Source organism: Fulmarus glacialis, unplaced genomic scaffold (assembly GCF_000690835.1).
Source record: "Fulmarus glacialis isolate BGI_N327 unplaced genomic scaffold, ASM69083v1 scaffold28183, whole genome shotgun sequence".
In the NCBI taxonomy this organism is placed as follows: domain Eukaryota; kingdom Metazoa; phylum Chordata; class Aves; order Procellariiformes; family Procellariidae; genus Fulmarus; species Fulmarus glacialis.
The window spans coordinates 580-17,180 of record NW_009201401.1 but is presented as its reverse complement, the minus strand read 5'-3'; the positions used below and the strand labels follow the sequence as shown (position 1 = coordinate 17,180).

Here is a 16,601-nt window from a genome sequence, read left to right as displayed (position 1 = left end):
GGCCCAGCGCGACCAGCTGGGCAAGGAGGTGGCCCACCGCTCGCAGGAGATCAAGGGGCTCAAGGAGGAGTGCCGCCGGAGGAAGAAGATGATCAGCACCCAGCAGATGATGCTGGAGGCCCGAGCCAGCTACCACCAGGTGAGAGGAGAGGTCCTAGCAGCCCAGTCACCCACACCTTGCCACCTCCCAAGCCTGCTGGGGACAGGCAGCAGAGCCTTCCTGCTCTGCTGGGGCGCAGTCGCTTGCTGGGTGAGAGGCTGGAGCTGCAGGGACCAGTGACCTTGCAAAAAGGGAGTGCATCGCTTGCAGGTGCTTCACTTCCCATCTGTGTTTCACAGGCGTTTGGCTGGTATCACAGACGTTTGGGAGAGTGCTACATCATCTTTAACAAATCCTCTTTTTACTAACAGGTGCTCTTTATTCTTGGATTTGCTGTTGACGCATCTGAAGTGTCAGATACACACACATACAAAACCTGTGATAAACATGTTACTACTTTCTGTTGCTGTCTCTCCTTGCCTATCAGCTACATGGTCAGAAAACACATAGGGCAAGTACATCAGAACTGGTGCTAAGCAGTAACCTACCTGTCTGTGAGTTGTCACTTTCCTGCAGTAACATTCTCCAGGCACAAAGTTTCTACTTGTGTGTGTGACTCAGAAGTGACTCAGGCGTGATGGTAAAGAGTCCCAGTGAGGTAGCTCATCCCTAACTCGACAACAATCTGTTCCTTAAAGGTCTTCCCTAAAAGCCTTAGTACATTGCTGTTCTGACTCTCTGTGTCATGGCATGCTGTTTTTTTGGGAGGGGTTTTTGTGTTCTGGGTGTAATAGTTTGATTTAAAGATTTTTCAGCTTCACCATTTTTCAACAGGTTTCAGGAATGCAGATTACAGCTTCAAATGTAGTCTGAAGTCTAGAGAGTACACTGGCTTGACACAATTTCAGGCTAGCTCTTTGTGTCTATATGTTTAAAGTTACAGTTTTCTTTTTTTTTTTAATTTTTGGGATACTAGCAGTCCTGATTGTTGAAATTCTCCTTAATCATAGAATAGTTGCAGTACAGAACTAATACAAGTTTTCTTATAGTATGTACAATCTTATCTCACAGTATAATACCAATTTCAGCAGGCTGGCAAAGTTAATTTTTTAAGACATCAGCTAAGTTGACTCAAGTGTTTCTGTAAGCAAAAAGATACCTTATGCCCCAAGAGTAGAGCTATACGTATGGTGGACTTCATGGGAAAAACTTGTCTCAATGCATTCATTTGAGTGTTAGTCTTAAGGACAAGCTGTTGATGTGGCATCATTTTAAAAAGCCTTTATGCAACTTACAGAGCAGTTTGTCTGTCCTGTGTTGCAAAAGAAAACTGATTGCCTGCATCATTTTATGTGTAAACTTAAATAATTCTCATACTGTGATTGCCAGCTAAATATTACCAAGTTTTTCTGAAATATTTGTAGAATACAACTGTCTCAGTGGAAGCTGAAGAACATGGTAGTGAACTTGGCTCATCACTAATCTTCTGTTCAGTGGCATTTACAATAAAGCAGAGATGGAAAGCTATTTCCCATTTTTAATTTAATTTCATATAAAGTAAACATCTGTCCTCCCCCATTTTTTCCTCCCTGTTAGTAAATTCTTGTCTCTAGAAGTTATTTAGGTTCACGTGAGAAAAGTGAGTTCAGGGGGTGACGTTGAACTGTTCCTGCAGTTCCTACAGTGTTTTCAGGATTCTGAGTGTGAAGGCCAAAGACCTAGAGTTTATAAATGCAGGGCAGCAGTGTGATCAATAAATAATAATTGTGTGTTGTTTATCTGTGACATGATCTTGGATGATCTGCAGTGCCAGATAATAGGGGTTTTGCTGGTGTTCCTGCGAGGGTAGTTCAGATTTCATCCCCTCAAAGTCTTGGCTGTTCTGCAGACAAGCCTGTAAATAGTTACTTGCCTTTTTTAGTGGAGGCACACTTTATATCTAATGTAACCATGCTTTGGAATTCAGTTTTAATGCTTTAATCCACCAATGTAAGTTCAACCATGAAATGCTACTATAAAATGGTACTGGTACCTACAAGGCATAAATTTGAGACTCATTGGTCAATACCTTCACCTGAGTAATACAAATTTAATTTTAAATAATAATTTTTCAGTTTTTTGATACTTTGTTCAGAAATCTTATATTCTCATGCACAGTGTAAGCATGAAGTGCACACTGTGTCTAACACTGTGAAAAGTAGTTGCAAGAAGTGTTACATAATTCAAAACCTAAATATTCCCTGTGTTAAAATTCCTGTCTCCTGCAGTAAGGCCTTTCTTTCACTACCAGCAAGTCAAACTGACATGAAGTTTGTGCTTGAATAGATAACATTATTTCACAGCCAATTTCATTCCATAAATCATGTGCAATCTGTTACACTGTAAGCTCCCTCTTGGTTGGCAGCAATGCTTTGCTACCATACTATGTCTCTTTACTTTGTTTTTTTGTTAGCGCTTTTTTGCACTTGTCCAACAAAATTTGTGTTAGTAATTCATGGCTTTAGTGTTTGCTGAAAGATATTCTTAATAGAATACCTGACTATCAGTGGCAATATTTTATATATTAGATGAAATCTGGGAATTTGATTATGGTGACAAGATCTTGAATCTGTTAAGTCAGTCTCTTGCAGTCATATCACACTGATGAGGAAAAAGGACTCAGCTGAGTATTTGTGGTTTGTTAAAATATATTTATTTGGAAAAAAAGTATGAGAAAGAGGTAATGAGTAACCCTACCTAAAGCAGTTAGGGGCTTTGATTCACAGTCTTATCACTGTGTTGCAAAATCTGTAGATGTAGCTTCTGTCCTTGTGATACCCATCTGTTTTTAATATTCTGAACATTAGTGGAATGTGCTTTGAAGGTGAACAAAAATCATCTTTTAAAATGGATAGGATCCAAATTTAACTTAAAATATGACTTAAAATTAAAAAATAATAAGTAGATTATAGGAACAGTAATTGAAACAGCTTTACGCTTCAGAAGGATGCTAGGTAGCGTACTAATGTATGTATCTTTTCTTGCAAAATTGTGTACTGTTACCTTATTTTTGGTTGAAATGTCTGACCTTTTTACATATCTATGGTCCTTCTAGTATCGTCATCTTACAATTCACTTATGTATACTCAAACCCATTTTTATTGTTTTTTCCAACTATATGGTGCTCTCCTTTGCTGTGATACAAGAGTCTTAAGAATACCTGAGCAGCACGCTAGCTGGCTGGAGTCAGCGTGTATTTTGTTGGATAGTGTTGTCTTACTTTTTCCTTATACTTCTCTACCTACCTATATTCATCTCTCATCTGTGGTTTATATTGGAATTTGAACTTGCTTGGTCGGAGTCTTTTTTGTTCAGAGTTTGTACAGTGCCTAGCACAGTGGGATTCTTGCCCATGACCATCACTGCAAGACATTAAATAACACAAATAACTTTACAGAAATCAGGCACTGTGAGAATTTTAGCCATTATTCTTGTGAAATGGCATTTATTAAAGTTACCTACTTTTGACATCTGGGCAAAATGTAACAACCTGTTAAAAACCTTAACTGCTATGCTTACCAAACAGATGTTACTAATAATAACTAAAATGTTTTTATCTGGTTTTTGTAGTGTCAGTTTTGTGAAAAGGCTTTTATGAACTACTCTTTTTTACAAAGTCACATGCAAAGGCGTCATCCGGAAGAATCTCAGATTGGTATGTACTTTAATGTTATAAAAAAATTGAGATAAATAGTTTAGAAAAGTGTAAATATAATGAGTCCATGATTTTGTGTAACTGGGAAGAATGATTTTCACGTTCCATTTTTAGGTGGCAGATACCAATTTGTGTGAATGCAAACAACACTGACTGACAAAATCTATTGGGCGACATATGTTTCAGTCTCTGGACAATAGTTAACAAAAGATAGTATGCCATATTTACAGTACCTTTTCAAACTAGCATTCCCACTAAATAATTAGTCAGTAGCAGACTTCAGAGCACAGTTTCTCTTTAGGCATGTGTATTATGAAGGTGTGGGTAAACTGAACAAGTTGCGCTAAGGCAATTACATTTTGTGAATACATATGAATTATCAGTACAGAAATAATCCAAGTCACCTGAAATCAGTTTGAATAGGATCAGGCTCTCCTGAACTACACTGACTGTAAAATATAGTGAGAAAAAGAAACTGTCAATAATACTCTAACTTCATGTATCTATGATAATCTTGGTTGCTATACCACTAACTTACATACTTTTGTCTCTCTTCATTGAAAAATGTTTAGTTTGAAAAACATTGCTCTCAAAGTTTGTTTCATTCATCTCTAAATTCTCTCTTTCCTGTTAGGTCGCATGCTTATGATTTATTGCTAAGGACTAAAAAGTATTGACAAATGGCAGTGATTAGAAATGAGTTAGGAGAAAAGAGTATTTGGGAGGAGAAAGTGTGGGAAGAATTTAGCAAGGTCTGAACTGTAGCTTGTCAGGCAGATAAAACAGCAGGAACAGTGAGAGGGGCCCGAGTCTGAGGAAGCCTTAATATATTGGAAGAAGCAGCTCTTGTGCACTTTACAGTTGATAAAAATGGTAGTGGAAGATGCTGCAGAACCAGTTGAACTAATTATCATATAAAGAATTAGTCTGAAATGGCTGTATGAGGGAAATACTCCATGCAGTTATTTCTGAAATAATGTTCTGCATTGTGCTCAGATTCCCAGATGATGGGCTAGTAAATCCTCGGTAAATTGATAAAATGTCTCAAGATTAAAGATTGTTATAATTTTTGCATATTTTAACAGGTTTTATTACCGTGACATTCCCTCTGACTCATTCCGGATAAATAGAGTTGTATTCCAAATGGACTCCTTACAAAAGTTATTTAGAATAAATTGAGGTTCACTTTGTCCCTCATATGTCCTTTTTTGAGCCTGTGTTGCTTAGATTCCTTTGAAATTAGATTATATAATACTTTTTCTTGTAAATGTTTCATAAACTATTTCACATGTCAGTAATATCCGTATTTTTCAGTCTTTGAGGATAATGTTAGCAGTCCAGAGAACATATGTATATAAAAGCATCTTTGGAGAATCATGTTAGTGGAAGGGGAAGTGGTCTATGAGAGTCACGCTTTATGAAGATATTATTGAAACACTATAGAAACACATTTGCAGTAAGGATCACATTTCCAGAAATTACAACAAACATTTTTTAAAACTGTGTTTCTTTCAAACAGAACAGAAGAGGAAAGCAAAGACAGACAAATTGCAGGATGAGATTGATAACCTGAAGGAGCAGTTGCAGCTCACCAAATCCCAGTTAGAGGCTGAACAACAGGCTAATATGGTCAGGTTTTCTAAGGTAATATGTACTGAATAACATGAACCTCGCAAAAGAATTAGTACTGTGGACTGTGTTCACTCATTTTGTAACTGGAACAGAACAAAAATGTGTCTACAGCTTGCGTGCCTGGCAGCGATGGTGCTTAAGCGTTAGAGCATATCTCCCCTTCACCCTCCCCAAATTTTGAACATCTGCTTGTTGCTTACTTTTGTTTTGGACATACTTTAAATTAATACTTAAGACAGCACTTCCGTTAGCACTTGCCAGTTCATAAGGTAAGTGTGGCCTGTTTTTGAAGCAGCTAAAATTGCCTTGCGATGGTGAAATATAAGCTATTTTTAGTATTATGATATCTTATGATGATTAAGCGTTTCTTATATATGACTGATTTTATATGTGACTTTATAAACTGGTAAGATTTATTCTTTGCTGTCTAACAGAGTTGTAAAGCAGTCAAGGAAGAGAGATTGAGAAGAAATAAAGCAATCTAGACCTTGCATGTTGGTCTTTAAATGCTTAGAATTTCGTTGACCAGAGAGCCAAAGCAGAAAGTAATCTTAGCTACTGCTGTGTGAATAAAAAACCTTAAAACAGAATGATTTAAAACCAGCAATTATCTGTTTCTAATCACATGCAAAGCTTTATTTAGGATGATATTGAGTATTGTGGTAGTGCTTACTAGCTCATAAAGAGAAAAAAAGAATCTCTAAGTTACCTGTTTCTGTTCTTTTAAAAGCCTGATAATTTCAGATCATCTCACAATTTTCATTTCAGTTTAAGTAAATACAGTCAGATAATTTGCTATCGAAATAGGGATGGAAATTTTTTTAAGGGGGGGGGAGCTTTTTGGTTCATTAAGGAGCAAATTCTTGGCATAAGAGACAAGATACTTCTAATGATTCATTTAGATATATATCCTGGTATTGCAGTTTGCCCTGTATCACATTGAAAAGCAGGGTTTTGTGGTTGTTAACATAACCTGTCAGAACCTTGTCTTAATGTAGCACCCAATATTCAGAACTTTAGTGGAGTTTGAGGACCTTCAATCATAAAACCAACCATTAAGTTTGGAAAGAGACACTACGTTTTTAATTTAAAGGGAATCAACAAAACGTCGCTATCATTAATTATTTTCTTCTTTGTTTTCAGAGGTAAAGCTGGTCTTCTGTAAAACATGCTGTGTTTCTTTTCCTGAACACAGCTTCAGACTCCTTTCTTCAGTCCTCCTGTTCCCCTTCTCCTGTGACCATTCAGCTTCCTGTTTTTCTTCCATTTTCAAAAGTAATTGGATGACCAAATGAAGAGCGTGGGTAGAGTTTCACCTAGGAGTGCAAGCAGGGTCAGAATAGTGAGCCTTGGCCTTATATGGACGTCTGCTAGGTATTCTACTCATTTATTCTGTGCCTCACTTTTGGGAGGTACATCTATAACATATTTCTCCTGCCCCTGAAGCATTGTTTTTCTTATGAGGTGGAACTTGGAGTGTTCATAGCAGTGCAGCGTAGATTTTTTGGTGCCTTAGGGGCCTATTTTGAAGCCACTTGTCTTAGCTGAGACTCTTAACTACAAGGGGACTGCCTGAAATGTCCTGAAGCTACAGCCTGCAGTGTTACACAACAAGAAGCTTTCAAAGCTTCTGTGTTTTTCTGGGATGTCAGGGAAGATAGAAATGTGAAGTGTGACTGGTTGCAGTTTGTCTGCCATGACTGACATCCACTGTCAATTCAGGTATCATTATGTTGTTGGCTTTTGGTTGAAAGATCAGAAGATCTTTCCCCTGTGTTTTTTTTAGGAGAACCACTACTGGAGGGAATTTGGATAAAAACTGTCATGCTTCCAATTCTTGGTCCCTTCTATTCCTTTGAGGTGGAGGGATACAGAAGATCCTGTTCTTCAGAAGTGTACAATGATGGCTCATTACAGTTAGAAAACAAATTCAGAGTGAGTGCTGTGATGGAAAGATGTAGGGGTTGCCTAAAAAGTGTGTATATTCTGGACAGTGAAGTGCAGGACTTTGAACAAGTTGAGGACTATACAAAAATGACTGACTAGGTAATGGAATGGTAAAAGTAATTTAACAGATAAAGTGGGGTAAATGTATATGGGGAAAAAATAATTCCAACTTCATCTACAAAATGTTGGGTTCTGAGCTGAGTGTTTCTACTGAAGGGCAAGATCTTAAGGTTGTGATACATAGTTCCAGGGAAATGTCAGCCCGGTGGTTAGTAGCAGCCAGCAACGAAAATCAAATATTACAAATTATTCTGAAAAATCACTGTGCAAACTATAGCCTAAATACCGTATGTAGGTCTAGTCCCTTCATCTCAAAAAGGATGTGATAGAATTATAAAAGTTATGGAGATGAGCTACAAGTATGATCGGTCTGTATGCAGAATGACTGAGCATGCCAAGAGTTGTCAGTCTGAAAAAGAGACAACAGCTTGGTGGGGATGGAGGGTGAGATACTGATGTCTGCAAAGTCATGAGTTACACAGAGTGAATAGGTATCGATCATTCACTCTCTTTTCCAGTTCAGGACCTAGCATGCATCAAATGAGCCAGATTGAAACACAAAAAAACCTGCTTGGCTCTTCATGCAAGTAGACCTGTGGAGCTCATTGGCAAAAGATGTTGCAGTTGCTAAAAGCTGACGCAGCCACAAAGGATGACTGCAGAAGTATAGGAGGAGAAACCTATCAAAGGTTACTAAGTTTACAAAACTGTATCAAGCTGGGGAAGTCCTCTGAGCTGAAAACAGTCGACAGCTTGGAGACTATTAAGGAGAACATGCATGTTTGCTTGCCCTGGTATTGTCCTTTCCCACCTATATACTTAACGGCCTCTCTGAGAAACAGGATGCTGAACTAGGTGGATCTTTGATATGACCAAGTAAGGTCATTCATGTGTTATTCAATGAAAAATAATGAACTACCAAAACTTCTTGAAGCGTACTTGTTTTGCTAGCCAAATGCACAGTTTGCTACCCCAGAATTCTTCGGAAGCTGGTGTTTTTTCCTGTTTTTTGATGTCGCAATGTTGCCCATTGAAAGTGGCTGCTTTCCACACGTAGTTTGGGTATTTGAATTAGTATTGCGTGTGGGGAAAAATAACAAATAATGCTTTAAAAATAATTTCAGGAATGTGAACAGCAAAAATCAAAAGAAGAAGAAATTCTACAGTCATTTCATAAATGGAAAGAGGAGGAAAAAGAGAAATTGGCTGATGAAATAGAAAAAGTGAAAGAGATGTTTATGAAAGAGCTGAAGGAGTTATCTTCAAGAAATTCAACATTAGAAAATGTAAGTGCTTTAAGTTTTCCAACATTTTCAGGCATGAATCATTTACAGTAGATGGTAGTGAACTTCATGTATTTGAAATGTGATGTAGTCATCTTAGAGGTCTTCTTACAAAACTTTAAAAATAATGGTTGAATGATATAAATTTGTATGCTGGTACTTTATTAACGTAATTTCAGTTCATTTTTTTAATAGCATTGGTTTGGATGAATGAATTATGCCTTCACCAACTATGTCAATTTTTTCTTCTCAACTTTTGAGTGCCTGTTTACAGATTAGTAGATATTGTTATTATTGCTGTCTGTTAGGTATCCTTATATTAACATTCTTATATCTGGCATGGAGGGGTCTAATCTCTGCATTATATTCCTGACAGCAGAACTGCATGTGTTTTCAATACATGCTCTAGAAATGCTTTCCAGAGTTTTGACTAGAAAGAGAATTGTAAAAGTATAGGTGGGTCAGAAAACAAATATGCACGGCATTACCAGAGCAGCCTATGTTTTGTAGCTGCTAGTTCCTGTGTATATTTGCGGGGTATATTTATGTTAGATGTATATATTAATTATTACATGAAATTTGATAAATGCTGAAGTCAAGAGAAATGTGAGAAGTGTCTGATGCAATCTCTGTGTAGTTATGTTTAAGGTAAATTTTGTATTAAATGACAGTTTTATAAAACAAAATCTGTATACATATTCGGGTCTTCATTTTTTCCCCCCCGCCTTTTAGCAACTGTTAGAATTACAAAAGTCCAATATGCAACAAAAATCCAATTTAGGGACGCTGAAAGACAGCCAAGAATTTACAGAAGAGAAACCTCAGAGTCCTCAGGATTATCACAATGTGGTTAAACTTCTTGAAAAACAGGTAACACTGTAACTTAATGTATTGCCTTTGACAGACTAGTTGTGTTCTTTTCATTTTTGTACATCTCTGAGTAGGATTTTAAATCCGTAAGTAAAATTCTCATCCCTCTCAATGTCTAAAATAGTTGTTTTTAAAGATTTGCTATATTTAGTACAATCTCTAGAATGGAAATCAAGGAATTATTTCCCTTATCCTTTATAAATAAATTGTTATTTATTTATATTCTCTTATTCTTTATTATTAAATATATCTAGCTTTACCAAGTATGGTTGCAGTTCAATTCCAGAAGGCTCTAATAAACCATTTATGTCTGCTGATCTGTAAGGCCACTTATGGAAAAATTGGAATTTTCCATTTTCCAAGATGAAAAAAAATGTTAAGAAACCTTCTGACAGTATTTGTCAACCTGTGGCTTTTCAGCCATATGAAGCACTTGAGCTTATCGGGTGCAACTTCTGTACCAGGTCTATATCATCTGACCAGCACAGATGCTGGTGATAGTGCAAATCTGTTGGACAATCCAAAGACACACCTATAGGAAAGATTGAGCTAGGAAGGGCCACTGAGGCCAAGGTCATTTTATTGCTCTGAGACTCACCTGCATGTCTGGGTTGTTCCTATAAAAAAAAATTAGTTGTGAGACCTTTGGAAATACCCGTAAGCCTTTTTAGTCTTTTTCGTTGACACTTTGACACGCATTATATATTTCATGGTTCTTGGGATGTGAAGGTCTTTGTATACTGCTGGTATCATCCAGAAGTTTGGTCACTTCTGCTCAAAGATGTGGAATACTTAGTGAGTTTTACTTTATGTTTTTTATTTAATCGAAGAAAATTCGGTTCATTCTAAAACTCATGTATTAATACTGGGTTTTATCATCATTACGCAAAATACGTTGTTAATGAGTGCTTGAAATAACGTTATTTTGGGGGAAAAAAAATTGCTTTTACTACTCTTATTGTTAATACACAAAGATGTATCAAAATACTTGCGTATTTCTCATTCATACTATATATACAAATGAAGGAGCAAAATCATCTAGAGTGATTGGTAAGAAAACCACCTCGGATGTGTAAAACATGCTGAAGACTGTTCTAGGTCTTATATACAGGGTTACTCAAGTTTCTAATCATCAATAATCTTTTCAGCATTTATGCTTTATTTAGAAGAATAAAGCTGCATATATCGAAGTAAATGTTAATGTGTTATTATCAGGAATTAATATTGATTTCCTCTATGCAGGAAAGTAAGTGGACGTCTAGAATACAAGCCCTTCATCATGACCATGAGATAGAAAAGTCCTTGGTAAGTGGCACAGCAAACCACTTAAACTAAAAGGAGACTTTTTTCTTATTTTCTTACCCTTTCAGTCGTTCTTGATATGCTGTAATACATCTGTTGGATTAGAAAGTCTAGATCTCAGGTGTTTATAAGAGTGTGTCCTCTTAGATGTATTTATTATCTCTGTATTTCTGTTATGCTAGGATCTTGACGTTTCAGTGAAGGCCAGGGTTGAAATGTAATTTATCATTTAAGAATCTGACAGACACCTGAAATTGTATCTCTCTTTTCCAGAGCTTACAGCTAATTCTGTGAGCACTGTATTATACAGTGTTTTCTGTGTCGTGTGGATATGCTGGATAGTTGAGATATAACTTGCCAACATGTAGCTTTCATCTAACCTGTACCTTCTGCTACCATGGACTTATGGCATATGTCTCAATGTTTTTTTCTCTTTTCTATCATTTCTCTGCTGCTTTTTCTGTTGTAGCTTTCTAGCGCAGAATCTGTTCAGCTTTTCCAGGAAAAAACACCATGGCATTTTATTTTGCATCAGTTTATATATTTTACTATACAAAGCTTTATTCCTCAGATTTTTTTTTTGTGTCTGCATTTCTTTTAAATCTCTTTCCTGCTTTGTTTCTCTTGCTTCTTCTCCTTTCATTTTCCTTTCATCTGCGTGACCCTGTAAGAACTGAGCAGATCATAGTGGTCTGACCAATGCTTCTCTTCCTCTGGCAAGAAAGCAGTGGGGAGGAACCATGGAACATTCCCCAAAAAGGATGTAGTTAATGATACACCCACATACAATGCAAGAATAGAATAAGGGAGGAGTAATGTAAGTATTGCTTTTGGGATGGTGCACCTAAAGTATTGTTCCCTTTCTTCTACATTCAGAGCTAATATATTAGTTTTATCATGCAAATTCACATCTCATCTCCTTAAAATACCATTATTCGACACTATTTATAACCAAAACATTTTTATAGAGTCATATGCTTTTTCCTGCAATCTTATTTTTAGGCAATCTCAGCAATGTGTTTGTATGTCCCTTTCTTTATATTGAGATTTAGGTAGTCTTCCTTGTGTAAATAAAAAGTGATCCAGACAACTGTTTCATAATATATGCAAGTCCCAATGAAATCACAGGAGACATCATGTTTTTGCTGGAAAAAGTGTTAAAAATATTTAAGCATGATACTTGCTTGTTTAGACTTTATAGCATTAAAATATTTTATATAATATTAATATGAAGTTACTTTTCTTCTGATTGCTTTCTAGCTACTGTCACAGATTGAGAAGCTTAAATCATCCGTGAGAGAAGACCTGAATAAAAATAACGCTTTTTACAAGAGGAGGATAGAAGAATTGGGGCAGAGGCTTCAGGAGCAGAATGATCTGATTATTACCCAGAAGAAGCAGGTCTGTTTTGTGAAGCACTCTATGTTTCAGAGAGCATAGGACATAGAGAAACATTTTACTAGGATTTGGTCTTTGATATATCTCTGGTTGCATTGTTAATATTCCCAATTTGTAGTAGTATTGCTGTAGTATTTTGGTTACACTTTGGAAATTATGTTGATAAATAAGAATAGATCTGGAAAAGAGACACAGGAATGTAAACCAGAAATTAAAACACAATTTAGACAGAAAGGATTAATAAACCAAATGTTTTTAGTAAGTTCAACACAAAGTTAAAAGATTACTAGGTCACAGTCACCAAAGACCTCTACAGATGAAAAATTTCTGATAGTGAACAGGATTTAATCTGCCACATAATGAAATCTAGTGTTTGAAATCTGAAAATACATGACTTCTCACACTAAAAATAAAGTATCATATTTATCACCGTGAGAACAATTAATTAAATTATTACCATATGAAATATAACAAGAGCAAGTGCTGGATTCTCCACCTGGGACGGAGTAATCCTGGTTTTATATACAAATGGGGGACGAGAGGCTGGAGAGCAGCCCCGCAGAAAGAAATCTGGGGGTTTGGGTTGATGGCAAGTTGACTGTGAGTCAACAGTGTGCCCTGACAGCCAAAAGGGCCAGCTGTGTCCTGGGGTGCATCAAGCACAGCATAGCTGGCCAGTCAAGGGAGGTGATTGTCCCACTCTACACTGCACTGGTGCGGCCTCACCTCGAGTACCGTGTGCAGTTTTGGGCGCCTCAATACAAGAAGGACATCAAACTATTAGAGTGTGTCCAGAGGAGGGTGACCAAGGTGGTGAAAGGTCTCAAGGGCAAGACTTAGGAGGAGTGGCTGAGGTCACTTGTTTTGTTCAGCTTGGAGAAGAGAAGGCTGAGGGGGGACCTCATTGCAGGCTACACCTTCCTCAAGGAGGGCAGTGGAGGGGGAGGTGCTGATCTCCTCTCTCTGGTGACCAGCAACAGCACACGAAGAAATGGAATGAAGCTGCGTCAGGGGAAGTTCAGACTGGACATTAGAAAAGGTTTTTCACTGAGAGGGCGGTCAGTCACTGGAACAGGATCCCCAGGGAAGTCGTCACAGTACCAAGCCTGTCAGAGTTCAAGGAGCGTCTGGGCGATGCTCTTAGTCATATGGTTTAGTTTTGGATAGTCTTGTGAGGAGCAGGGAGTTGGACTCGGTGATCCTTATGGGTCCCTTCCAACTTGAGATAGTCTACGATGCTATGAAATTATTTGTTTGGAAATGAATTGTTTTTTCTTAAAAATATGCTTTTGTTCAAACATAGCTACAGATTTTTTGAGGTGATTGGTGGGTGAAGATCTGGGTGGTCTGGAGTTTAGACTGTAGCATGATTATGCAGTCCTTACAACCTATTCCTCTATTAGATGGTACATTCTTTACAAATCAACATTTGATTTTACACATTTTTCTTGGGATTAATGTTAAACCTATACTTAAATGCTTAAAGAATTAGAAAGACAAATAATAGCTTTTACATCTCCACCTTAACAAATTTGATAGCTGGAGCAATAGAGCACTTAATCCTAGACAAATTACGTGCAGTAAAGTGACCTTTTAAAACAAAACAGTATGACCACAGATGTAAAATAGGTTTGGAGGGATCTGAGTTTGGTGTTTGTGAAATACAGTTGTGAAGATCTACATTTTCAATACCTGGAAACTGGAAGGGCTTGAGAAATAGCTAACACTTTTGTAGAATCCAAACTGAATGGACAATGAATTAAGGCACTATTGGCTACCTCCAAACAGATAAATAAAAGAGGACCAGGGTACAATATCTTGTGCCAGCTCCAGCTGACATTGACTGTGTGTCTGTACGGTTTGGGTTTAGCTTCTGTTTTGGGAATTGGAGTGCAGAACATTGTTTTAATGATACAGGATTCACAAGTTTCCTGTTTTCTTTAGATCGAATTATAGCCAGCTTGTTTCCTCTATGCTCTCAGTTTTGTTCAGTGCATGTCTTGGGTGTCAAATAGACAAAACTGTAGAGCAGACAAGAGAACTGTTCATTTATTTAAAATCAGTGTGTAATTAAATGTTTCCCTGGAGTGGAGCTAGACTTGAAAAATTGAACATGAATTGCTGAAGCAGAAAGTATTGAAACTGTAAGTGCTGAAGTGGCCCATAAGCCCACTCTCATTTCACTTTATAGCTTGTAATAACAGAGTGTATAAAGCATGAGTTCACATAAGACAACAAACAGAAATAAGTCTTCAACATTCATTAAGCATGAATGAAATATGTATTAGGCAGTAGAATAGAGTTCCACAAAAGTATTATTTTTCTCTCCAAATCATAAACAATAATTTCTGTTATGGAATAGTACTGAAACTAGGTATTTTGTACTAAATGTTCATTTCTAGATATTGATCATTTACATTTGTAACTATTCATGTATCTGTCTCTTCTCTTTTAGATAAAAGAATTGTCCACAAGATCAGTTGCAAGCATCAAATCATATGACAGTAAGTACAAACTGTAAGGAAAAGCAGATTTTGTTTCTGATTTCAGCAGCTTGGCTGAAACGAATGTTACAATTCATTAAAAAATACAGACATCAACTTTACTAACTAAATGTTGAAATCAAATCAGTACTGGCAATTTATTTGTGTTTCAGATGTTTCCATGCCGTGATTTTCAAAGTTCATGTTCTGCTACTGTAAGGACTTCTAATGTACAAAGTTGATTGCTTGAGTAGTGAAAAGATGTGAAATATAGCAACTCTATTTTGTATTATATAAACAACTTTGGCTTTGCTTTATGAAGTATAATTTTAATTGTTTTTTCATGCTTGACTGTCCTTAGGCTGCAGAACTCACAAAAGGGAAAATACTGTAAGAGTAGACAAAATTGATTAACTTGTCAGTTAAGATACGGATGTTCAAAGAATTTTAAGAACTCTGATATTTTTGTCTGTGCAATGCTTTAACAAACAGCAAAACCTAATAATAGTGTTTTAGGATGTAGTCCTGCACCACCAACACCTGTGTTGTTGATGCTACAGTTGCAGTGACTTGTAATAGGTTTGTTGCAATAGATGATGACAGCTGGATTAATTCTAATCCCAGTTTGGAAACCATCTTGCTTTATTAGCAGGACATTGGCTTGAATTGAACCTAAGAGCAGGGAGTAGCTTAGTTTGAGGAGGGCATAGTGATAGTATGGCTGTATGGCTTCTCAACTGGAGCTGGTCATATTCAGCCACACTGAAGCACAGACAAGTATGAGACCAGGTCACAAAAGCAAATTTGCTCCTAGGCCCCAAGCTGATCTGAGGAATGTAGAATTGATGTGATAATTCACTCCAAGGCTACATTCTGTACATGATATAGGTAGGGTTTCTGCTAAGTGATATGAAGTGTGGATACAGCAGATCCTCTTCTGGGAATACAAGTGTCAATCAGGTTAGACTTGACTAAGTAGCTTTGGGCCAAGGCTTCTTCCCTGGGACACAAAGACAGCATACAGACATGACCAAAGAGATGATCTGAGTAGTGCAGGTTCACATTCCAGTTCAGTGACAATTTAGTAACTAGTTTCTTTCCTGGTTCTAGAAGTATTAAAGATGTTAAGCATATCTAGAGACGTACTTTTATGTTGTGAAGGACCAATTTTTACTTTGTAAACTATTTGTTTATTTTTCCCTCCTATTAAAGCCAACATTTGCGTAATTTATAAATATTATTAAATATTGCTACATTTATGAATCTGTATTTGTCTGTTATTGTTTACTATAATACATTTACATTATTTTTTACTTTTATGCTATTTTAGTGAACACTACTGTAGAGCATCTTGAAGAATCTAAACAAAGTCTACCAGTGGTGCATGGTAAGTTTTTTTGATAGGTCCAGATGCAGGACTTGTAAATCTAACATTCTGTCTTCTCAAATGTGTTGCTCGTCAAATCGTAGCTGTAAGAGTAGTTACACTGAAAGAACATAATTTGAATTGCTTTGCTGTATGTCAGCATTGAGAATTCCCATGAAGAAATTGTAAAGATGCACTATTGAAAAGAATAAATGAAAAACAAAATAAAATAATTTGAGAATATTTCCTAGCACATGTATAGTATTGGAGCACTTTAAGGTAAATGAAACTAGTTGGGGAAATAAAATCATGTTTTCTTCTAGAAAATATGCTTATTTTCTGGTTTATGCATATAGTGGATAGGTGTATGCATATAATGGAATTCATAGAGAGAAAAATGTGGAGATGTTTGTTTCTAAGTCTTGAAAATGTATTTTTCATGACTTCAAATGTCAAGGAGGAAAAATACAGAAGACATAATCAAAATAGACAGTCATCCCATCTAGATGATTCTTCCAGACTATAT

The 16,601-nt window shown here is 36.7% G+C and overlaps 1 protein-coding gene across 1 annotated transcript; it reads left to right on the top strand.

Annotated features, from left to right (window-relative positions):
- Nucleotides 1–4: 4 nt before the first annotated feature.
- On the top strand, nt 5–16,096 carry LOC104073986 (zinc finger protein DZIP1-like; the record flags this gene model as incomplete). Its single annotated transcript, XM_009573939.1, has 9 exons — nt 5–139; nt 3,650–3,734; nt 5,254–5,378; nt 8,498–8,659; nt 9,389–9,526; nt 10,769–10,831; nt 12,089–12,229; nt 14,682–14,730; nt 16,040–16,096. Coding segments are annotated over 9 exons (955 nt in total), but the record flags the coding sequence as incomplete, so codon positions are not given.
- Between the last annotated feature and the right edge of the window lie 505 nt (nt 16,097–16,601).